The sequence below is a fragment of the Pantherophis guttatus genome, chromosome 13 (assembly GCF_059756535.1).
Source record: "Pantherophis guttatus breed Tessera chromosome 13, ASM5975653v1, whole genome shotgun sequence".
Classification (NCBI taxonomy): Eukaryota; Metazoa; Chordata; class Lepidosauria; order Squamata; family Colubridae; genus Pantherophis; species Pantherophis guttatus.
Window position 1 is genome coordinate 9,147,291 of NC_142075.1, and position 24,397 is coordinate 9,171,687.

General features: G+C 42.9%; 1 protein-coding gene across 1 annotated transcript in view; it reads left to right on the forward strand.

Annotated features, from left to right (window-relative positions):
• IGDCC3 (immunoglobulin superfamily DCC subclass member 3) overlaps positions 1-24,397 on the forward strand; it is a 125,302-nt gene that overhangs the window by 76,030 nt on the left and 24,875 nt on the right. Inside the window, 2 exon segments of the mRNA XM_034424761.3 lie at positions 11,641-11,799; positions 20,333-20,498. Coding sequence (XP_034280652.3) covers positions 11,641-11,799; positions 20,333-20,498 — 325 coding nt within the window.

Consider the following 24,397-nt stretch of genomic DNA (forward strand, 5'->3'; position numbering starts at 1 on the left):
CAGGGGTGAAATCCAGCAGGTTCTGACAGGTTCTGGAGAACCGGTAGTGGAAATTTTGAGTAGTTCGGAGAACCGGCAAATACCACCTCTGGCTGGTCCCAGAGTGGGGTGGGAATGGAGATTTTGCAGTATCCTTCCCCTGCCACGCCCACCAAGCCACGCCCACAGAACCGGTAGTAAAAAAAATTGAATTTCACCACTGCAACATGGGTGCATGGGGAAAATGGTAGCTGCAGCCACACCACACACATGAAAAGGGGCGGGGCTTGGATTGCACAGTCTACTCCTCATCCTGCCTTTATTTACCCCTCCCCATAGTGGTCCCACATCCCAGGTTGCCCCCCCAGAAAGCTACCTCTTCTTCAGGGGTGACAAACTCAAGGCTCGGGGGCTGGATCCGGGTCGCTGGGTGCTTAGATCTGCCCCGCGAGGTCGCCCTGGAAACTGTGAAGGACCGGCCCGCAGTGTCTCTGCCAGTGAAAATGGAGTTTAGGAGGGCCACGCACAGCCCTCCTGAGCTTCATTTTCGCTGGCAGAGGGTTGCAGGTGGCCGTCGCAGTCGAAAAAGGAGCTTGGGAGCCCATTTTTGCTGGGAGACAGCTTGAGCCACCACAGATGCCCCCCAACACGAGTGATGTCATGCTGGCCACGCCCACCCTGGCCACTCCCACCCCCGAGGTCAAACACAACCCTGATGCGGTCCTCAATGAAATCGAGTTTGACACCCCTGTTGTAGTGCATCGGATCTGGATTAGGATGGGAGAAACTGTCCGAGAAGATCAATGAGCATTAAGACCCTTGCTATAAATGATGTTATTTGTGTAGATTACCTTCCAAAGCATAAGAATTTCCAGGTGCCAGAGTTCCGATGCCAGAATTCCGCAACCAGCATGGCTATACTGTAGATGAGAATTCTTGGACTTGAGGTCTACATACCTACCTGGATAATACCAAGGATGGCAAACACTAATCTAGATTTAATACAAAATGCAAAGAAGAGGCAAGCATTGTGTCCAAAGCCTTCAAGGCCCATAAGGTAAAGGTAAAGGTTCCCCTCGCACATACGTGCTAGTTGTTCCCGACTCTAGGGGGCGGTGCTCATCTCGGTTTCTAAGCCAAAGAGCCAGCACTGTCTGATGACGATTCTGTGGTCACGTGGCTGGCATGACTAAATACCGAAGGCGCACAGAACGCTGTTACCTTCCCCTATTTTTCTACTTGCATTTTTTACATGCTTTCGAACTGCTAGGTTGGCAGAAGCTGGGACAAGTAATGGGAGCTCACCCCGTTACACAGCACTAGGGATTCAAATCGCCGAACTGCTGACCTTTCTGATCGGCAAGCTCAGCGTCTTAGCCACCGAGCCACCACATCTCATAGCCTATAGAGACCTCAAAAAAGTACCCTTAGAAAATGAAATGGAAGAGGAGCTTGCTTTGCCTCTTGGAACACAAGTATCTTGCAAGTATCACATCTACTACGGCAGCCATTTTGTGAAAGTGCCCATAACATGGTCTCAAAATGCTAAATATGATCTCTGGTTCCCAAAAGCTGAAGTATCCTGTCCTAGATGAATTTCAGAAGAAAATGGATTTGATTTATATAAGAGGTTGAGCAAAATAGAAACTTGTTAAGTTGCTAAGTTTTAGTTGATATTTTTTAAATCATTGTAGGAGGAAAGCCAAGTTAATTTTTTCATGGTAAAAATACAGAAGGATTAGGTTAATCTTTTCCAACTAATAAACCTCGCTAAAAGATCTAGCTAGCTGCTCATGAAAATTTATGCCTTTTAAGAAAAAAAAATGCTTAGTTAGAAAAGGCGCTATCGAATTCTTCTGATTTAATACTTTTGAACTGAACAAAGTCTTCCTTAACAATTTACTCAGAGGGCAAAAACAAAAGCAAACGTACAATTACAAAGGGAAGGGGGTTTTTTTTGTTCCAGAGAGGAATGGTGAGTTCAGTTTGTCCCCGAAAAAGCTCTTTGCTACTCATGTTCAAATTGCATATTCATCGTTCTAACACCTTCTTCCCTTCAACAGATGTACACACACCCAGGTGCCTCTCTCAAAATGCACGGCAATTATTTGCGCTTCTTTTCTTTGAAAAGCTTTGCAGATAAACGTTTCTCTTACAGGTTTCTTGGGGGGTTTGACATCCGTGAAAGGATCACATCACTTAACAAGTCTGGTTTTTTTAGAGCATTGGAAATGCTAGCAAAAAGAGGAAAAAAAGACTCAGATTATTGGAACACTGTCAGACTGGGGGATATAGTGAGAAGTAAATAACTAAGCATTACCCTCCTCTTCTGACACCCCTCCACATGACAGCAGCAGAGCCCAATTAATTGGATAATATATTTGTTGCAATATTTTCAGGATCAGACTCAATAAAGATAATAGGAGTTAGAGCTTTAAATATATTTCTTTTTAATTATGATAGGCATTCTATATTCACTGAATATTCAAGGTAGAAGCAGTTAGAATGGTGAGGGTGGCTCCTTATATATACAAGGGGTGGAGCTAGGAATGGGAGTGGTAAGTTATGAATACATTAAAGTCCAAAGAATAAGTTAACCTCTGATGTTCCATATATACATTATTTACACATTGGAGAATAAGGCATTTACATCTGACAAATCCCCCTCTAAATGCCGGTTCGTTACACAACACCAATTACATTCTGATTCAGGACAATATAATACATATAATTTAGAAGTTAAATATTTGTGTTGCTTAGAAGGTAAGGGTTTTGTTAATATGTCAGCTAATTGTTCAGAAGTATCGCAATGTATTGCTTTAATGAATCCGTCTTGAGACAGTTGTCTCACATGCTTAAACTTTATATCAATATGCCTGGACCTTTGTCCAATTGCATCGGATCTGGATATTTCAATGGCCGCTTTATTGTCTTCATGCATAATAAATGGTAAAGTGGGTTTCTTCCAAACGTCAGTGATCAGATCATTGAACCATACAAGGTTATTTGCAGCCTTGGACAAACAAACATATTCCGCTTCTGTAGTAGAAGTGGCTACTAGTTCTTGTTTACCAGTATACCAGTAAACTGGACAATCATTCAATAGAAAAACATAACCAGAAGTACTCTTTCTGCATGATGTATCACCAGCCCAATCTGCATCAGCATAACAAGTAATTTTTGGTTCTCTGTCATTATTGGGTTCCAGCATTAAACAAAAATCTAATGTACCCTTCAGATATCTTAGAATTCTTTTGACAGCTTCCCAATGATACAAGGTTGGTTTACTAACATATCTTGACAATAGATTGAGAGGTAATGCAATATCTGGCCTAGTCCAATTAGATATATAAAGGAGTGAACCTATAACTGATCTGTAAAATGTGTTGTCTTTAAACTCAGGGGAAGATTCATCAGTGTTTCTAAGAAAATCAGTTTGCATAGGGGTGTCACAGGTTTTGGCATTATTTAAGTTACATTTGTTTAGGAGTTCGATGATTTTATCTTTCTGTGTAAGTTTGAATCCCCTTTTAGTTTTGTTAATTTGCACACCAAGGTATTTATTCACTTTACCCAGAGATTTCAGTGAGAAGTGTTCATTTAACTTATTTACAAAGATTTCCCTGCTCTCTTTATGCTTTCCAATGTATAAAATATCGTCCACGTAAATTAATACAAATTCAATATGATCATTACTCTTTTTTACAAAGAAACAATTATCAGCAGTGGTGGCGTTGAAATCCATGGTCTTAAGTACTTTTACCAAGCAATCGTACCATCTTTTGCCGGATTGCTTTAATCCGTACAGACTCTTATTTAATAACCAAATTTCGTTCTTATTAGTGTATTGACTGTGTGGTGCTCTTACATATATTTCCTTATCTAATTTTGCATGTAAGTATGCGGTCTGTATGTCATATTGGAATACGTCCAGATTGAGTGCAGATGCTACTACAAGGGCTGTTTTGACACTCTCTGTTCTCACTGTGGGTGAATATGTATCAGTATAGTCTTCTGGATATTTTTGTGCATAGCCTTGTGCAACTAGTCTAGCCTTGTATAAGGTATTGCCTCCTTCTAAGTTCTTAATTTTATAAATCCACCTGGTACCTATAATTGTTTTATCCTTAGGTGCGATCGCAGGTGTGAATACATTTAATCCTTGTAAACTTTCCATCTCTTTTTCCATAGCTAGTTCCCATTTTTCTCTTTCTTCATGTGGAAGTTTCAATACTTCTTCATATGTATTAGGTGTTATTTGTTCTCCATTCATATGCATTATGTAATCTTTGTATTTATTTGGTATTTGGTTTCTATTGTTTCTAATAGTTCTTTCAGGCTTGCTATGGTTATCATGCAAATATCTAGCTTCCTTTTTTGTTAATGTGTCTGTCTTTATTTTATGCTGACTATTAGTCCAAGTTTTGGTTTTGTTCTTACTTTTATTAATATTTTGATTTTCTGTTGTTCCTTCCTCGCAAGATATCGTATCTTTACATTTATTAGGAAATATTTCATTAAGGTGCAATTTTGACCAATTGGCCTGTTCATGGAACACAGCTGTTCTGGATACTATAAATTTGTTATTACTATCAATAAATCTGTACCCTTTGGTTCCAGTTTCGTATCCCATGAATCTTAATCTCCTGGATACGTTTTCTCCCTTTCTCCTCAATTGTTTAGGTATGTGTACGTCTGCAGTGACTCCAAATATGTGCATGTGTGATAATTTGGGTTTTCTATTGTACATCACCTCATATGGTGTCTTATTCACAATACTGGACCAGGTTCTATTTTGAGTGTAATTTGAATAATGTAATGCCTCTGACCAAAATTGTTTGCCTAAACCAGCATCCTCTAATGTGCACCTAATCATGGTTTGTAGTGTGGAATTTTTCCTCTCTGCAACTCCATTTTGAAATGCAGAAAAAGGATTGGACGTGAAATGTAACATTCCTCTATCCTTTAACCATTGGGAGAATTCTTTAGACATGAACTCACATCCCCTATCTGTCATAATTTGCTTTATTCTGATATTATGTTGTGTTTCTATACGTTTGTAGAATTCCTTAAATTTCTGAAATGTTTCATCCTTGTGCTTTAATGTGTAAACAAAACCATATCGGCTGTAGTCATCCACTATTGTTAGGAAGTAACGTTTTCTATAGGTAATTGAGGGACTTAATGGACCAACTAAGTCCATATGTACCAAATCAAAAATATTGTTAGTTGATCTGTTAGATTTTTTTGGTCTGGGACTGGTTTTTAGTTTGGTGGATTTACATACTGAGCATTCCAAATAATTTTCACAATTTTTTATTTTGACACCTTCTGCGTGTTCAGTCATTTTTTGTACTACAGGAAAGCTTGCATGTCCTAACTTCCTGTGTAAGATGTGAGCACACTCATCATGAATTGGTTTACCTATTTTTGGTTTCTTTTCCTTGTATGTATTTTTGTGATCATGAGTTATTCTACACTCATCATTGTCACTGTTACTGACATTTTCATCATCTGCTTCAATACAATCTTCCATATTTGAATCAATGTTATGTAAACATCTTTCTTTAGTTATCAGATAGGGTAGACCTCCTTTTATCATTACAGTACCTACATTTGTTTTGTTCTTTTCTATAGTTGCTTTCCCTTTTGAGAAAACTATATTGATATCAGATTCTCTGCTTAATTTTATGGCACTTAGTATGTTGTGAGGTATTTCTGGGATTAATAATACCCCCTCTATTTTCCCTAGACCAGGCAAGGTCACATTTCCTTTGCCTAGTACTTGAACCTTTTCTTGATTAGCTACCTTTATCACAAACTTATCTTCTATAAATGAAGATAATATACTTTTGTTGTTGGTGGTGTGATTTGTTGCACCAGAATCAATAAGCCAATTGTTATTCTCATCCTGCTGTGTTCTGGTGCTGTCTTGTTTATTTAGCCCATTCAGTGACCCAGATTTCCTCTCTTTTGAATTTTCTCTACCCCCTCTACCTTCTTTGTAATTTGGTGGACTTCTATATTTGTGTCTATCTGTGGAAGATTGTCTGTAATTATATTTGCTCCTATATTCTGGCCTATGTCTCTCTCTTGAGACTTTTGGACAGTCTCTTCTACTATGTTCCCTGGATCCACAATTGTAGCATCTAAAGGCCTCATTATGTTTATCTTGAAAGACTACTTTCCTAAAAGGTTTGTGGTCTGTTTGGTTACTGGATCGATTTTTTCTTGAATTGTCTTCTGCTATCAGTTTGTTAGATAGACTTTCTATGGATAAATATCCCAAATTAATGGTATCTAAGTGTGACATAAAGCTATCCCATGATGGATCAAGTGAATTGATAATAACACTTTTCATTGTTTGATCTGAAATCACTTCCCCCCTCAATTGTAGCTCAGCTCTTATTTTGTTTAGATTTATCAAATGCTCACTTATAGAAACCCCTGGTTTTACTCTAGAGGAAAAGAAATCCTTAGACATTCTTGTGGTTGTAGCTACGCTATCGCTGTGAAATAGATTAAACATGCATTGAATTATTTCTGATACAGTTAGGTTTGGTTTGATGCTATGATACATTGCAGGAGACACGCTAGATATTATTATGAAAAATGCTCTATGATGTAAACAATCTATTTTTAAAGTCCAAGGTCTTCTTGGAGGGCTAGTTATAAAGAATAGTAAATTTTCTTTCATGAAAATAACCTGAAGCTGTTGATACCACTCTTGTAAATTAATGCCATCAATTCTAAGTTTTGGGAAGTCACTGGGTAAGTTACCTACATTATTCTGTCCATTACTTACAACCTGGGGCAGTCCGTGATCTCTCAAGTGCAGGAAATTACAGAATGGCATTGGGATGCTTGCAATGAGTCTGCGCGGTTCTCTGGCCAGTTCAAGTCCTTCTGGGTCGTCTACGTAGTTTCGCACATGCGCGTTGCTCATTTCTTCTTTGGTGGCGTCGTGGAAGGTTCTCTCCCTTTCAGCTCTCTCGATCCGCTCCTCCTCAGATGAGTCGGTCTCTGGCTCGGTTTTTGGGGTTCTGGTGGTGGCGACGGTTCTTTTCTTCTTTTTGTGTGCGTTGGTATTCGATCTTGTCTGTGGTGTAGGGCGAAATCGGCATGGCTCTCTGGGCTCGGGCGTCGTCGCTTTCGAAGTCAGGATGGGAGCGTGCAGGTCTTGAGTCGCCGGTTTGATTTCTTGCTTCTTCGTAGATGTCTTGGTAATTTTCAGTCTTGGCCCAAAAGCAGCAAAAAGTGTTTTCATTGCTGATTTTACTTGAGATTTTGTTAAATCGTCTTCACTTTCTGATTTTGGATCATCTGAAGAGTTTGAGACTTCTTTCTCACTTTCTTCGTCTGATAGTGTTTTTCGCGCCAGAAATTTTGAACTGAGCGTTTTGATTGGCTCTGCTCCATTCTCTTTTGAAGTTCGTTGAAACCAAGATGGCTGCCATTCAAAATTTCGCGCGGGATCACATCTTTTCTTTTTAACAACTATTTTCTCAGTAGTCATCTCACTTACGGTTTTTTGATCTTTGGGTTTTTCTTTAATGACGTTTTTCTCTCTCGCTGCTCCGCTGTTCTTCAGCATCTCCTGGAGGTCCGCGATGAGACTTTCATCATTCTTTTGGCTTTTTAGTATCTTTAATATCTCTGACCTGAGTTCGTTATTTTCTATTTCGATTTCTTTCTGGTCATTATTTTCACTCATTAGTTCTTCTTCTTCAGTGGTGTATTCTTCGGATTCTCTCGAAATCGCATTGGTGGATTCGTTGATCATCTCTTGATCAGTTTCTATTTCTTTGCTGTAGGCCCTGGTGTTGGGCCTATCTTTCTTGGACATTTTTAATTACTTATTGAGTCAATTAACCATCCTCTGCTACCAGATTGTTGCAATATTTTCAGGATCAGACTCAATAAAGATAATAGGAGTTAGAGCTTTAAATATATTTCTTTTTAATTATGATAGGCATTCTATATTCACTGAATATTCAAGGTAGAAGCAGTTAGAATGGTGAGGGTGGCTCCTTATATATACAAGGGGTGGAGCTAGGAATGGGAGTGGTAAGTTATGAATACATTAAAGTCCAAAGAATAAGTTAACCTCTGATGTTCCATATATACATTATTTACACATTGGAGAATAAGGCATTTACATCTGACAATATTGGCACAGGACTCTGCCATTTTCCCCCTCCTTCTGGCTGACAATGCTCTCAGTTCCCCCTGAATATTTTAGAAACAACAGCATCCATTTCAGCTTTGCTTTCCTCCAGCATTTCAACCCTTTTAATCACCTCCACGGGCAAAGAGAGAGGAGAGTTTAGGTGTCGAGTGTAAATAATTTGTCCAAGGTTTTCCGTTGAAAGGTGCGATTGAGCTGAATCTGAATTTTAAGGCAGACCTTTTCGTCAGATGTGCCGGCAAACCGATTCCGCTTCTTAAACCTTGGGTGGATTTTGCTTTGTTAAGTTTTCTTTTTACTACGAGGGGCAGTCAGCCAACGGTTTAAATGGCAGAAATTCTTGGACCATGCTTGGCCCGCCTTTCGCAGCAGCTAGAAAACTTAAAGGGCCTTCCCCAGTTTTGCTGAACCCACTTACCCACCCACCCACCGCCAAAATAGCTTTGAAATGGAAATCGTTTGAGGTGGGAGCAGGGGTAAAATGCACTTACCTTTGCTACCGGATCGGAAATGTGAGCGTTCATGCCTCTTCTGCGTGCATGCGCAGAGGGTCAAAAGCAGGACGTGATGACGTCTCGATGGGTGGGCGGAACCTCCCACTGCCGGCCCTACCGGATCGCGCGAGCCAGATAGATCCAGCTGGATTCCACCACTGGGTGGGAAATGGGTTCGGGTTTGCCCTACCATTAAACCGAGCTGACAGATGTTTGATTCCTGAATTAATAAACATTTTCTGAAATTTATTTATTTATTTGTTCTTATTTCTATACCGCCCTTCTCCAAATAGGACTCAGGGCGGTGAACAGCCAAAGTAAAAAACAATACATACAAAATTTAAAAGCAGTTTAAAATAATTAAATATTATTTTGGCCGTAAATTAAAACAACCCAATTTAAAATCAATTTAAAATTTAACTCAAGCCAGCCCAGCTAGTTGAAATAAATGGGTTTTCAGGGCCTGACGAAATTTGCCAAAAACACTGAAATGTGAAGTAATTCAATAATTTTAGGTTTGTGTAATCTTTGGAGGGACATACGTGTGTGTATGTGGGGGGCTTTCAGCTGATTTCCACTAAGAAGACATTCCATTTATGGGTGGTTCTTGAGTTATGACCATAATGAAGCCTGCTCCTCCTGGTCATAACTTGTGAGGTTCGTAAATCAAGTCACCCAAGAGACCAACCTGATTTTACAACCTTTTTTGTAGGGGATCATCATGTAAATCAAAACCAGCTAAGGGCTGGTTTTGCCAAAACATGCATTTTTGGCAAAACCCTTGTAAAATTCAATCGCATGACCACAGGATGCTACAATGGGCTGTAAATGGGACTCAGTTGCTGAGCCCTTGGAGTGCAGTCATGTGACTAGTGCGGCAATGATTGGAACAGCAAATTTGGGTCATAAGTACCCTGTTTCCCCAAAAATAAGACATCCCCTGATAATAAATCCAATCGGGCTTTTGAGCGTATGGCAATAAGGCCAAGCGCTTATTTCAGTGTTCAAAAAATATAAGACAGAGTCTTATTTTCGGGGAAACACGGTATCTATCTATCTATCTATCTATCTATCTATCTATCTATCTATCTATCTATCATCTATCTATCTATCTATCTATCTATCTATCTATCTATCTATCTATCATCTATCTATCATCTACCCTGTTTCCCCCAAAATAAGACATCCCCTGATAATAAGCCCAATCGGGCTTTTGAGCGTATGGCAATAAGGCCAAGAGCTTATTTCAGGGTTCAAAAAATATAAGACAGAGTCTTATTTTCGGGGAAACATGGTATCTATCTATCTATCTATCTATCTATCTATCTATCTATCTATCTATCATCTATCTATCTATCTATCTATCTATCTATCTATCTATCATCTATCTATCATCTACCCTGTTTTCCCCAAAATAAGACATCCCCTGATAATAAGCGCAATCGGGCTTTTTGAGCGCATGGCAATAAGGCCAAGCACTTATTTCAGGATTCAAAAAAATATATATGACAGGGTCTTATTTTTGGGAAAACACGGTATCTATCTATCTATCTATCTATCTATCTATCTATCTATCTATCTATCTATCTATCTATCTATCTATCTATCATCTACCCTGTTTTCCCCAAAATAAGACATCCCCTGATAATAAGCCCAAAAGGGCTTTTTGAGCGCATGGCAATAAGGCCACGCGCTTATTTCAGGGTTCAAAAATATATATATGACAGGGTCTTATTTTCGGGAAAACACGGTATCTATCTATCTATCTATCTATCTATCTATCTATCTATCTATCTATCTATCTATCTATCTATCTATCTACCCTGTTTTCCCCATCCCCTGATAATAAGCCCAATAGGGCTTTTTGAGCGCATGGCAATAAGGCCAAGCGCTTATTTCAGGGTTCAAAAAAATATAAGACAGGGTCTTATTTTCAGGGAAACGCGGTACCCCCTGATCATAACTTCAAATGGTCACTAAGCAACTGGTCATAAGCCAAGGACTACCTGTATAATGCTCATTATGTACCTATTTTCTATCAGTGATTGTTTCCTAACCAGTAGGAACTCATATTTGCTGGAGCAAAAGAGAATGGGTTCATGAACCATAAAAATATAGCATCAGTTTGATCTAGAGGTTAAGATACCGATCTAGAAAATGGGAGGCTGGGAGTTCTAGTCCTGCCTGAGCCATGAAAGTTGGCTCGGTGACCCTGGGCCAGTCCCTCTCTCAGCCCAAGTCACCTCCAAGGGTTATTGTTGTGGGATAAATAGGTGGAGAAAGAAGAATTAGATAGGTTCACCCGCTTGAGTTATTTAGAAAAATAATAAAGGTGGGATAAAAACATCTTTTAAAAAATGGGTCAGGAGTACCCTCATTTTCTGGTCGAAGAAAATTAAGCCTGGTTGCTAACACAGTGCAATCAGAACTTGAATTCCACTGTTGCAGCTGCCATCTTGACTTGTTTGACAGAGTTGCATGGGAAACGCATGTTTCACAATTCTACTGTCAAGCCTGGAAGCCATCTTTTTCATTGGATCTTCAGGCCTGCCACATTTACTACTGTAGGAAACTGGGAGGTGGGAATTGTGTGGAGCCAGAGTGATATACTGTATAGTCAAAATAACATTCCTTTCTCAGAGAGTCAAGGACATCTTGCCCTGCACTTGGAAGGCTGGAACTGGGAGGCATCTCCAGTTGGGACGGTGCTTTGATTGGACCATGTGATGGACTTGTGGGTGTTGGGCAGGGACTTGAATTTTCCTTTGGCTGGGGAAAACCTGGAAGCTTTCAGATTTGGATTTCCCCAGATGTGCCAATATGACATCTCTAATAAAATGGAACTTTGAGGAACTTCAAGCCTCGGAGTGTTATTTCGTTGGAGGTGTTACTTGGAACTCTGACATCAGGAATGTAGGCTTGGTCAGTCTATAAGTAGGACAGAGGAAATAATCTTACTTCATCCTTTTCCTATTCCAGACGGACGCCCAATTGGTGTAGAAGGAATTCAGGTTCTTGGAACTGGCAATCTGATGATTTCGGATCTCACCGTCCAGCACTCTGGAATATACGTGTGTGCGGCCAATAAGCCCGGCACAAGGGTGAGGAGGACAGCCCAAGGAAGACTCGTGGTGCAAGGTAAGAACTTTCCCACTGCATCATTCCTTATCGGAAAAATTTGTCTGGTACTCATCATTTTTAGTACTCATTGTGCCTCCCAGAACCAATTAACGATGAGTACCAAGGTACTCAGGGGTGGGTTCTACTTACCTTTACTACTGGTTCACAATGGGATCGCGTGCATGTCCTCGCTTCGCTCTCGCGCACGCCTTGCTTCTGTGCATGCGCAGATCACTGATGATGACTTCTGGGGCGGTGGGCGGGGCCTCCTGCTGGTTTTACTACCGGTTCTTGCGAACCGGTCTGAACCAGGGGCAACCCACCACTGAAGGTACTGCTGTAAACGGTTGACCCAGTCAAATGCCAATTCTTTTCTTCCTATTTATGTAGCAATAGCAATAGCACTTAGATTTATATACCACTTCACAGTGCTTTACAGCCCTCTCTAAGCGGTTTACAGAGTCAGCCTCTTGCCCCCAACAATCTGGGTCCTAATATAATTACATTTTGGCCTCAATAGACGTAAGTTTCATTCTATGGAATAAGACCCTGTAGGAGAAGAGCTATGTTCTTCTGTGGTAGCAAACACTTAAAAAAATGTGATAATATTTTTGTCAACTGCCAAAAAATCCAACACAGTTCTAGGCTGCATAAACAGAGGGATAGAATCAAGATCACGTGAAGTGTTAATACCACTTTATAATGCCTTGGTAAGGCCACACGTGGAATTCTGCATCCAGTTTGGTTGCCACACTGTAAAAAAGATGTTGAGGCTCTAGAAAGAGTGCAGAGAAGAGCAACCAAGATGATTAGGGGGCTGGAGGCTAAAACACATGAAAAACAGTTGCTGGAACTGGATATGTCTACTTTTGATGAAAAGAAAAACTAGGGGTGACACAATAACAGTGTTCCGATATCTCAGAGGCTGCCACAAAGAAGGAATCAAGCTGTTCTCCAAAGCACCTGAAGGCAGGACAAGAAGCAATGGATGGAAACTAATCAAGGAGAGAAGTTTTATTAAATTTAATAAAATAAATAAAATAAAAAATAAATAAAAAGCAACTTAGAACTAAGGAAAAATTTCCTGGCAGAACAATTAATCTGTGGGACAACTTCCCTCCAGAACTTGTGAATGCTCCAACACTGGAAGTCTTTAAGAAGATGTTGGATAACCATTTGCCTGAAGTGGTGTAGGGTTTCCTGCCTAAGCAGGGGGTTGGATTAGAAGACCTCCAAGGTCCCTTCCAACTCTGTTATTCTAATTCTAATTCTGACATGTTTGATTCAAAGCTTTCCAGGGCATGAGACGTAGAGCCAGCCCCTCAATGCATCCGATGAAGTGAGCTTCACTCACCAAAGTTAATGCTCTTTTCATAAAATCCGTCCACAGAATTTTTTGAGTTGTGCTGAGAGCAACCAGGTGAAATACTACCTGTGCAGGCGTATTTCTTAACCACTATTAAAGGTACTAAAGAAAAGTTGGTCGGTTGGTTTATTCTTCTGGTTGCGTTCCGAAAAGAAGAAGGAGAAGGAGAAGGAGAAGGAGAAGAAGAAGAAGAGGAGGAGGAGGAGGAGGAGGAGGAGGAGGAGGAGGAGGAGGAGGAGGAGGAGGAGGAGGAGGAGGAAAAGGAAAAGGAAAAGGAGGAGGATTAGGAGAAGGAGAAGGAGAAGGAGAAGAAGAAGAAGAAGAAGAAGAAGAAGAAGAAGAAGAAGAAGAAGAAGAAGAAGAAGAAGAGGAGGAGGAGGAGGAGGAGGAGGAGGAGGAGGAGGAGGAGGAGGAGGAGGAGGAGGAGGAGGAGGAGGAGGAGAAGAAGAAGAAGAAAAGGAAACTAAAGAAGGGAGGTGATTCCCGCGCTGCCTCTCCCCCTTTTTCACTGCACGATTGGGGCTCTACCCCTGATCTGGGAGTCGGTGGAAATCCTTTGAAATCATGTGTGTGTTGTTGTGCACAGGAAAACCTGCCCCCCTCCCCGCCACTGCCAGCTCCTAACGACGATTCCGAAAAGCCACTTTTAATGACCGTGGCCAGCAAAGGGGGTTTCTTGAATGTTTGCTGAGTCTTCAGTCTCCATGGTGAACTTTTTTTGCAGAGAACGCCTTTTTACAAAAAAAAGGGGGGGGAAATAGAGGAGGTAGATAAAACAACCCAGCTGGCAACCCAGCCGTTGAATGGTGCCTTAATCCTTTCCTGATTACGAGCCCTCATTTTGTCTTTGAAGTCGGCCGCTTCCCCCTTTCTCATCAGCTTTTCTTGGGAACCGTTTGAGCTTGACGAGTTTCGGATTGTAAAATTATATATATTTTCCCACCCGAGCTCCCTAATTGGACATTTTCACAAGAGTTGGGAAAAAATGCAAAGATTCAATAGGCCTGGAAGTTGCTTCTTTCTGTCAGGTGGGCTCAAAATGATTTCCCCTTCTCGGAAACCGCAAGATTTTGGCAGGATTTAATCTGGCTCGGTCACCGGGACCAGTGGTGGGTTGCCCCCGGTTTACACCGGTTCTGTAGAAATGGTAGTAAAACCAGCCGGAGGCTCCACTCACATACCCCGACATCATCAGAACGCTTCTGCGCATGTGCAGAAGAGCGCGCAGCCCCGCTGGGAACTGGTAGTAAAGGTAAGTAGAACCCATCCGTTACCGGGACCCAGAGGTTTAGTCTTCCGAGCTCTCGGACTTGTGATGGGGCCGATCCTTGGGGAAACTTGTCTCTAGTGCAGGGGTGTTAAACTCAAGGCCCGGGGAGCGGATCCGGCCTGTGGGGTGCTTAGATCTGGCCCGCGGGGCTGCCCTGGAAATCGCGAAGGACTGGCCCACAGTGCCCCTGCCAATGAAAGCAGAGCTCATGAGGGCCATGTGCGACCCTCCCGAGCTCCGTTTTCACTGGAAGAGGTTTACAGGAGGCCATCCCAGCCGAAGGGGGCCTTGGGGGCCAGGGTGGGTGTGGCCAACATGCCGTCACTTGAGTTGGCGGGGGTGCCTGTGGTGGCCCAAGCGCTCTACCAGTGAAAATGGGCTCCCGAACTCTGTTTTCGCTGGCAGAGGACATCCCAGCTGCAAACGGAGCTTGGGAGCCCATTTTCACTGGCAGAGCACTCGGGCCACCACAGGCACCACCCAACACAAGTAACGTCATGTTGGCCACACTCACCCAGGCCACACCCACCCCGGCCCCCTGAGGTCAAACATAACCTTGATATGGCCCTCAATGAAATTGAGTTTGACGCCCCTGCTCTAGTGGATCCAACAAGACAGACACAGACTTCAAAGGATAATTAGAACTGCAGAAAAAGCTGTTGCTTCAACTTGCCTTCCATGGAGGACCTGTATACTGCACGAGTCAAAAAGAGGACTGTGAAAGTATCTACAGACCCATCGCATCCTGGACATAAACTGTTTCAACTCCTACCCTCAAAACGACACTATAGAGCACTGCACACCAAAACAACTAGACACAAGAACAGTTTTTTCCCAAACGCCATCACTCTGCCAAACAAATAATTCCCTCAACACTGTCAAACTATTTACTAAGTCTGCACTACTATTAATCTTCTCATCATTCCTATCACCCATCTCCTTCCACTTATGATTGTATGACTGTAACCTTGTTGCTGGTATCCTTATGATTTATATTGACAGCTTCCTAATATGATTTGATTGCTTATTTGTACCCTATGATATCATTAAGTGTTGTACCTTATGGTTCTTGATGAAGGTATCTTTTCTTTTATGCACACTGAGAGCATATGCACCAAGACAAATTCCTTGTGTGTCCAATCACACTTGGCCAATAAAGAATTCAATTATCTTCTCTTCTCTTCTCTTCTCTTCTCTTCTCTTCTCTTCTCTTCTCTTCTCTTCTCTTCTCTTCTCGTCTCGTCTCGTCTCGTCTCGTCTCTTCTCTTCTCTTCTATTCTATTCTATTCTATTCTATTCTATTCTACTCTATGTTCAGATGTCCTGCTCCATTCTTCTTCTTCCCCAAACCCTCGAAATAATTTATCCTTTTAGCCATGTGCTGATGTCCAGCCATCAGCGGTAGCATTGAGGAATGGCTCTTCTCAGCTCGCAAGCTGTCAGGTGGCTGCAGATGGCATCTCGGGAAGGTGTTGGGTGAAGCATTGCCTCCTACATCATTTCAAAAGCAGGCAGCTGGAAGGGGCGTAGCAGTAAGTCACAGGAAGGGATTGGAATGGACTGTTTGGAAAACAGGCAAGGAAAACCTGGTGGAGCCACCAACAGGTTCTTCTTTTCCTCTTTTAATTACAGTCAAACAGGCCTCCTTTGAGGGACGCGGTGGCTCGGTGGCTAAGACGCTGAGCTTGTCGGTTGAAAGGTTGGCAGTTCAGCGGTTCGAACCCCTAGTGTCACATAACAGACTGAGCTCCCGTTACTTGTCCCAGCTTCTGGCAACCTAGCAGTTTGAAAGCATGTAAAAAATGCAAGTAGAAAAATAGGGACCACCTTTGGTGGGAAGGTAACAGCATTCCGGATTTTGGGGTTGAGTCATGCTGGCCACATGACCATGGAGACGTCTTCGGACTGCACTGGCTTTTCAGCTTTGAAACAGAGATGAGCACCACCCCCTAGAGTCAGGAACGACTAGCAAATATGTGAGGGGCACTTTTACCTATGCCTCCTTTGCCTCATTTAAATTTGTATGTTACTGAATTTTTTAGGCTGGCCTTCCATCTTCCTTCCCTCTTTCTTTCCCTCTTTCTTTCTTTCTTTCTTTCTTTCTTTCTTTCTTTCTTTCTTTCTTTCTTTCTTTCTTTCTTGCAGATAGAAAAAGTAAAGAAAAATAAAGATAAACAATATATAAAGAAGCGGCTTACAGTCTTTTTTTTTTTTTTACTGCAGTTCCAAATAAATATATTATCTAGCCCCCCCTCTTTAAACTTCCATTGTAATTCCCTCCTCTCCGTGTTTCACTCTTTCTAATTATCAAAATCATTCATCATCCATTCATTATTTTTCTGTTTCTGCAAGGAGCCATACAGCTTCAGCGTAAACAGTTTCCAGTCACCGACAAATGTACTTTGTTTTTCTTTTCCTTAATCAAACAAGTCAGTTTTGCCTCTTTATTTCTGAGCCTCACTTGATGGCGAATTCCATCCATCTGTTCCCTCCTATGGAAAACCAAATTGTGGCTTGTTCCATTCAACTTGTATCTCCAACCTTTTTCTGAACTTCAGTTCTCTTTTCTTCCCCGGAAAAGCACATGTTGCTTTCTCCGCTGTAAACACAATGATCTTCCTACTCCATATTAAAAAGTCCACCCGATTAGTTAACCCTCAGAGCAGGGGTGGGATTAAAAAATTTTAGCAACCAGTTCTCTGCCTGGTTGCTGGGTGGGCGTGGCCTACTCGGCTTCCTACACCACAGCAGGGGGTGTGTTTTTGCCCTCCCCAAGCTCTGGAGGCTTTTCTCGAGCCTCCGGGAGGGTGAAAATGGCCTTCCCCAGGCTCCGGAGGCCCTTTGGAGGCTGGAAACGGGTCCGTTTCCAGACTTCCAGAAATTCCCGGAGGCCGGTTTTTCGCCCAGATTTTCACCCTCTTTGTGGGGGGAAAAAGGTGCATCTTATACTCCGAAAAATAGGGTAGTGTTGAGATCCAAAGGGGAAGGGGGGGCATCAGAACTTCAAATCTGGGCCATAAGTTGCTTTGGGGGGGGTGTCTTTGAATGGTTGCTAAGCAGCTATTTGCAAGTTGAGGACTTCTATGCAGAAGGCAGCAAAGAAGACCAGATCCAATAGTTCAATGCAAGGCAATCTATTTGCCTCCTTCTCTCTTCCCCGCTGGCTGTCAAAAGCCTCGGAACTATGATGGATGAACTGATTTCAAACGCCTCTGAAGAAACGCTCATGCCCTTCAGTGTTGAATAGGCTGCTCTTCGCAGTCCTTCACTCTGTTGTCTTCTTCAGCATAAAAGACCTCCCTGCCCCAGCAAGTATTAGCAGCTCCTCGGCTGTCCCAGAGTTGCCTGGGAGCTGCTGGGCTCTGAAAGCCCTTCTGTTTACCTTCCTTCCATTGTTTGCCCATCTTTGCTTTTCCATATGGAGCTCCGTGCCACGGTATCAGGGCGCTGTGGTTGCATTTACAGTGGCCTCATACACACACAACAAAAAAGGTAACCGGACCGGGAAAAAACCCAAGCCACTGAAAGTGCACAATTTGCTGACCTTGGTCAGGGTCAACCATGGCTGGATTTTTGTGGGTTTGGCCATTGCACCAACAGAGTCTCTTTGGTTAGTTTATGGTTCAGTTTATTATGTAAATCCTGGATCTCAGATTTTTTTTTTTTTAGCAGGCCAATTAAAAGGTGTAAGCAACTTGTGATGGTTAACTGAGTTGAGCTATTCTCCAAAGCACCTGAGGGCAGGACAAGAAGCAATGGGTGGAAACTAATCAAGGAGAGAAGCAACCTAGAACTAAGGAGGAATTTCCTGGCACTGAGAACAATTAAACAGTGGAACAACTTCCCTCCAGAAGTTGTGAATGCTCCAACACTGGAAGTTTTTAAGAAGATGTTGGATAACCATTTGTTTGAAGTGGTGTAGGGTTTCCTGCCTAAGCAAGGGGTTGGACTAGAAGACCTCCAAGGTCCCTTCCAACTCTGTTATTCTATTCTGTTCTGTTCTGTTCTGTCCTGTCCTGTCCTGTCCTGTCCTGTCCTGCTCTGCTCTGCTCTACTCTACTCTTCTATCCTATATTCTATTCTATTCTATTCTATTCTATTCTATTCTATTCTATTCTATTCTATTCTATTCATTTAGATAAAAAATCCTCTTTTGAAGATGGAATATGATTTGTAGGGAGTCACTTTATTCACACCGTAGATGTTTTGCAAATCCAGTGGCTGCAAGCACACATGCTAAGCCTGGTTACGGTTCATCTAACTTGGCTTTGTGGACTTAGCACATTGGTCCCCAACCTTTATGGCTTGGCGACCTGCTGATGGAGAGAGAGGGGACCAGGCTCATGCACATAGTGGGCCAGTGTGTGCGCATGCACTGGCCACCGCTCACACATGTGACAGCCAGCCATTCACACAGCCCACTCCTGAACCAGCCACGGCCTGGGGATTGGGGACCCCTGGCTTAGAATATAGTGTGAATCTGAGCTACTTGGGTTCTTTATAGCTGAACGTATTGTGCACAAATTAACTAAATATGTTTACCCAGCCTCTGGAGGATGTAACTCCCTAAGTAGGAATAACAGTATTGGAAGGGATCTTGAAGGTCTTCTGATCCACCCCTCTGTTCAAGTAGGAAATCCAACACCATTTCAGACAAGTGGCTGTCCAGTCTCCTCTTAAAAACCTCCAGTGTTGGAGCACCCAAAACTTCTGAAGACAAGCCGTTCCACTGATTAATTGTTCTCCCTGTTAGGAAATTTCTCCTTAATTCGTTCTCTCCTTGATGAGTTTCCACCCGTTGCTTCTCGTCCTGCCTTCAGGTGCTTTGGAGAATAGCTTGACTCTCTCTTCTTTGTGGCAACTCCTGAGATATTAGAAGACTGCTATCATGTCTCCCCTAGTCCTTCTCTTCATTAAACTAGACATACCAAATTTCTGCAACCGTTCTTCCTATGTTTTAGCCTCCAGTCTCCTAACCATCTCCGTTGCTCTTCTCTGCACTCTTTCCAGAGTCTAAATATCTTTTTTATTTTTTTATTTTTTATTTATTTATTTATTTTTATATGCCGCCCTTCTCCAGAGACTCAGGGCGGCTTACAATGAGTTAAGCAATAGTCTTCATACTTTTGTATAATTTATACAAAGTCAGCTTATTGCCCCCACAAACTGGGTCCTCAATTTACCCACCTTAGAAAGGATGGAAGGCTGAGTCAACCTTGAGCCTTGGCGAGATTCGAACCAGCAGTAATTGCAGGCAGCTGGAGTTAAATTACAATGCATTAGTCTGCTGAGCTATCCAGTTAGCAAAGTATCTCCAGCAGTGGTGAAATCCTCCACGGGTTGCCACCATTTCGCTGCCTGCTGCACACGCGCATGCTGCACACGCACATGCATGGTGCGCACCAAACACACGCCATATGCGCAGTGCGCACCAAACACACGCTTCGCGTGGAAAAAGGAGCCGTTTGAAGGTAAGTAGAACAGCGAGGATGGGGAACAACTGTGCCACACAATTTAGATTTGCTAGAAAGCAGGATTCTAGTGAATATAAATTGCGCGGCACAGCTGATGGTTGGAAATACTGATTCAGATGAACCAGTAACTTTTTTTTACTACCGATTCGCCCGAACCGGTAGCATTTCACCCCTGATCTCCAGAGAGTTTACCAATGGTGTTTTTCTTGTGGTAGGAAGTTCCACAGTTTAAGCAAACCTTGGAGAAGACTCTTGTCTTGTCCCTTGTCTTGTTTCTTGGCCTGATTGTGACCAGAAGAAAACATCCATTTGAGTATTTATTTTAGTGAGCCTGGACTAGAAGCTCTTATTCATTTATTCCCTGTGTAGGAAAACCTGGATTACATTTCTTTCAATTCCCAAAGTCAAGCAAGCAAGGTGTCTTTCACTTTTCTTTTCCAGCTCCTGCAGAATTTGTCCAGCATCCTCAGTCAATTGCCAGACCTGTGGGGACCACCGCCATTTTTACCTGCTTGGCCCAAGGAGAGCCTTCCCCACAGATCACATGGTTGAAGAATGGGCAGATTTTGGAGCCGAGCGAGCACATTAAACTGAAGAACAACAATAGGTAAGATTCGAGTTCAGCAGAGTTCAGTAGGCATACTGGGTATTTGAGCCTGGATCTACCAGATGTCAAGGTAAAGTCAGGGTCAGGCCCTACAAACTTCTTGGACACATCTAGCCCAGTGATGGGTTTCAGATTTTTTTACTACTGGTTCTGTGGGTGTGGCTTGGTGGGCGTGGCAAGGCTTGGTGGGCGTGGCAAGGGAAGGATACTGTAAAATCTCCATTCCCTCCCTAATTCAAGGGAAGGTTATTGCAAAATCCCCATTTCCTCCTGATCAGTTGGGACTCGGGAGGCAGAGAATAGATGGGGCCAGTCAGAATTTTTACTACCGGTTCTCCGAACTACTCAAAATTTCCACTACCGGTTCTCCAAAACTGGTCAGAACCTGCTGAAACCCACCTCTGATATGGCTCAAATGTTGGACCAAAGGACTCTTAATAATGAACGGTGGAATTATCTCACCAGCACAATCTTGATTCTCAGCAAAGCTTAGGCAACCCTACTTTTTCTGTGCTAGAAGGACGCAATGTTTGTATCATGGAAATAGCGGGTTAGATTGAGCCTAGTGCGAAAATTGCCACTCAGGGGGCTTGGTTTCTATGGAAATAATACAGAAGAATGCCGGGGAAATAACAGAGGCCAAGCTATAAATCTCTAGGTTATAGAATCCCCTAATGAAAGATAACAGGGTTAAGTAATATGACTGGAAGTCTGTGAGCACCAGCAAAAAGTTAAAAAAAGGAGTGACAAAGATGCAGAATTCTTTGAAATTTCACAGAGGCAAACGGGGGTGCCCCCAAGAGATGGTTCCCCCCAAAGAAATCAAGGTGGTGGCCAGAAAGGTGTTATTGAAACCACACTGTTGTTGTTGTTGGGTTGTTGAAGTTGTAAAGCTTCAGGTGCAACCACCAACATTTCCCCACCGTATGGATTGTTAAACAGGTGCCACGGTGGAAGGAGATATTAGGAACTGCAGTCCTGTCTGGAAAACATCTGGTTGGATAAGGTCTCGCGTCCATCTTGTCTTGACTCCCAACATGGTATAAGATCTCCTGCTTGAGCAGGAGGTTGGACTAGAAGACCTCCAAAGTCCCCTTATTCTATGTTCTATGAGACTAGTAATCTCGGTATAATTTATGGCAGGAAGGCAGACCTTTATTAACTGCGGGTCCTCGAAATTCAATTTTCAAGAGGTATGATAGGAGCAAACCAGGGGTGAAATGCTCCCGGTTCGGACCGGATCACCCGATCCGGTAGCAATGGCAGCGAGTGGTTCGGAGAACCGGTAGCAAAAATCCCTGAGCCCCGCCCCCATGCCCAGCTGAGCTGCGCGACCATCAGAGGCTTTTTTTTTTTACTTTTAAAAGCATTTTTTCTACAACCTCTTCCGATGAAAAAAATGCTTTTAAAAGTAAAAAAAACCGCCTCTGATGATCGCGCGGCTCAGCTGGGATCATCAGAGGCTTTTAAAAGCATTTTTTTTTTTACAACCTCTTCGGCCGAAAAAATGCTTTTAAAAGTAAAAAAAACCGCCTCTGATGATCGCGCAGCTCAGCTGGGATCATCAGAGGCTTTTAAAAGTATTTTTTTCTGCAATCTCTTTGGCCGAAGAGGTTGTAGAGAAAATGCTTTTAAAAGCCTCTGACAATCCCAGCTGAGTTCCCTGATCATCAGAGACTTTTAAAAGCATTTTTTTTTCCTGCAATCTCTTTGGCCGAAGAGGCTATAGAAAAAATGCTTTTAAAAGTTTTTTAAAAAAAAGTTGACCACGCCCACCCAGTCACATTACCCCCACCACCTCCAAGCCACGCCCACAGAACTGGTAGTAACAAATTTTACATTTCACCACTGGAGCAAACCCATCAAAAGTGGGCGGGGATGAAGCCGGAGTGGGAGTGGCCAGGATAAAAAGTAGATGAAGACAATAGACAATCTATTATGGAAATGTCTGTGGAGATTCTCAACCATCCAGGTCATTGGTGATTTTTTTTTTTTTGAAAAAAAAACATCTTTTTCTAGTTGTGTTTTGTTTTGTGTTTTGAAAAAAAGCCCCTTTGAGTCTATTAAGGTAAAGGTAAAGGTTCCCCTCGCACATATGTGCTAGTTGTTCCTGACTCTAGGGGGCGGTGCTCATCTCCATTTCAAAGCCGAAGAGCCAGTGCTGTCCGAAGATGTCTCCGTGGTCATGTGGCTGGCATGACTAAACGCCAAAGGCGCATGGAACACTGTTACCTTCCCACCAAAGGTGGTCCCTATTTTTCTACTTGCATTTTTTATGTGCTTTCGAACTGCTAGGTTGGCAGAAGCTGGGACAAGTCACGGGAGCTCACCCCGTTACGCAGCACTAGGGATTCGAACCGCTGAACTGCCGACCTTTTGATCAACAAGCTCAGTGTCTTAGCCCCTGAGTCACTGCGTCCCTTTACTGTATCTACAGTAGATACAGTCGTGCATCCCTTTTGAGACTATTAGAGAAATACAAATTTAAAAATCCCACTTTGGCTTCATTTAAAAGTGGCATCAATCTGGCGTCGGCTTCTTGGAGGAGCTCAGGGGGGGCCAGCCCCAAAATTTTGGGACGGGCTTGTAAAGCTGGTTGTAACTTGCCTCGATCCCTTCCTCGCACGGATAGGTCCCCAAACGAAACGTTGCAATCATCTCAGCTCCCCAAGCTTGCAAAGGCTGGCAGATTAACTCCTGCTTCCTTTTCACCCTCTCTGCTTTTTCCTCTCCTGCCAGCCTGTTCTCAGTTTTCTGCTTTTGACTGGCCTGTCAGGAGCATCGTGCCAACAAATGGAGGCTGGGAAGGCAGGGGAAAGAGAACAAAAGAGGAGACGGAGACGGATGGGGTGGGGTGGGGTGGGGGGAAGCTAATTTTTTATTTAAATTACATTTACAATTAATTGCATCATCCAAATGGAAGCCGTTTAATGAAAGAGTTGGTGCGGTTGCTCCTAAATATTTGAACTCCTTTTTTTCACTACCACCCCCTCTTCGGTCACATTAAAAAAATAAGTCACAATCCAGCAACACATTTTTGTTGTGGTGGGGAAGAGGTGAGGGGGGGAAGGTCTAGGGGTGGGAAGGCTGCTTGTGATCTTGCAGTGTCCTGCCCAGAGGGGGGTGAGCTGCTAGTGTAACACACTCAGAGCAGGCGTGAAAAAGAATAAGGAGAAAAAAATGTAAAGCTGTCACCAATGAAGGGTCCTTGTTTCTCTGCTGCCGGGCTCAGTTCTGTGCATCAGGGCCGTGTGTGTGTGTGTGTGTGTGTGTGTGTGTGTGTGTGTGTGTGTGTACATGTGCATATGCTGGGGGACGTGATGTGCAAACTCGGAATATAAATTGCATGAAAGGGTCTGTGGTTACTGGAATGCGTTTATCGCAACAGCAGGTAGCAAAAGCCAAGCATATACACGCAAAGGCAAGCTCCGAATATCGATTTTTCATTCCTTGCTGGGAGATTGTATTTACAAAATGGTAATTAAGTGGCTTTCATTCATTAATCCTGCCAAAAAGCAATTCAGAGCCTCGGCCGAGGGCTCAGGTGTCATTTGCTCTGCTCCATAAATTTGCATCTTACGAGCCCACCCCCACTTTCGCTCCCCGGAGACCCACAAATCCTAAATCCTCTTTTCTAAGTTGGCAGTGGGTGGGCGGGTGGGAGGCTGATTTCTCTTTGAATGGATTGGGTTAAGAAGATGTTGCGCCAGAAGCAATATTCCGGTTTGTGATGTATTTCTGAGACAACTTTGCTCCTAAACCATTGATAACTCACCTCAGAGGTGGGTTTCAGCAGGTTCTGACCAGTTCTGGAGAACCGGTAGTGGAAATTTTGAGTAGTTCAGAGAATCGGTAAATACCTCCTCTGACTGGTTCTGCCCCCATCTATTCTCTGCCTC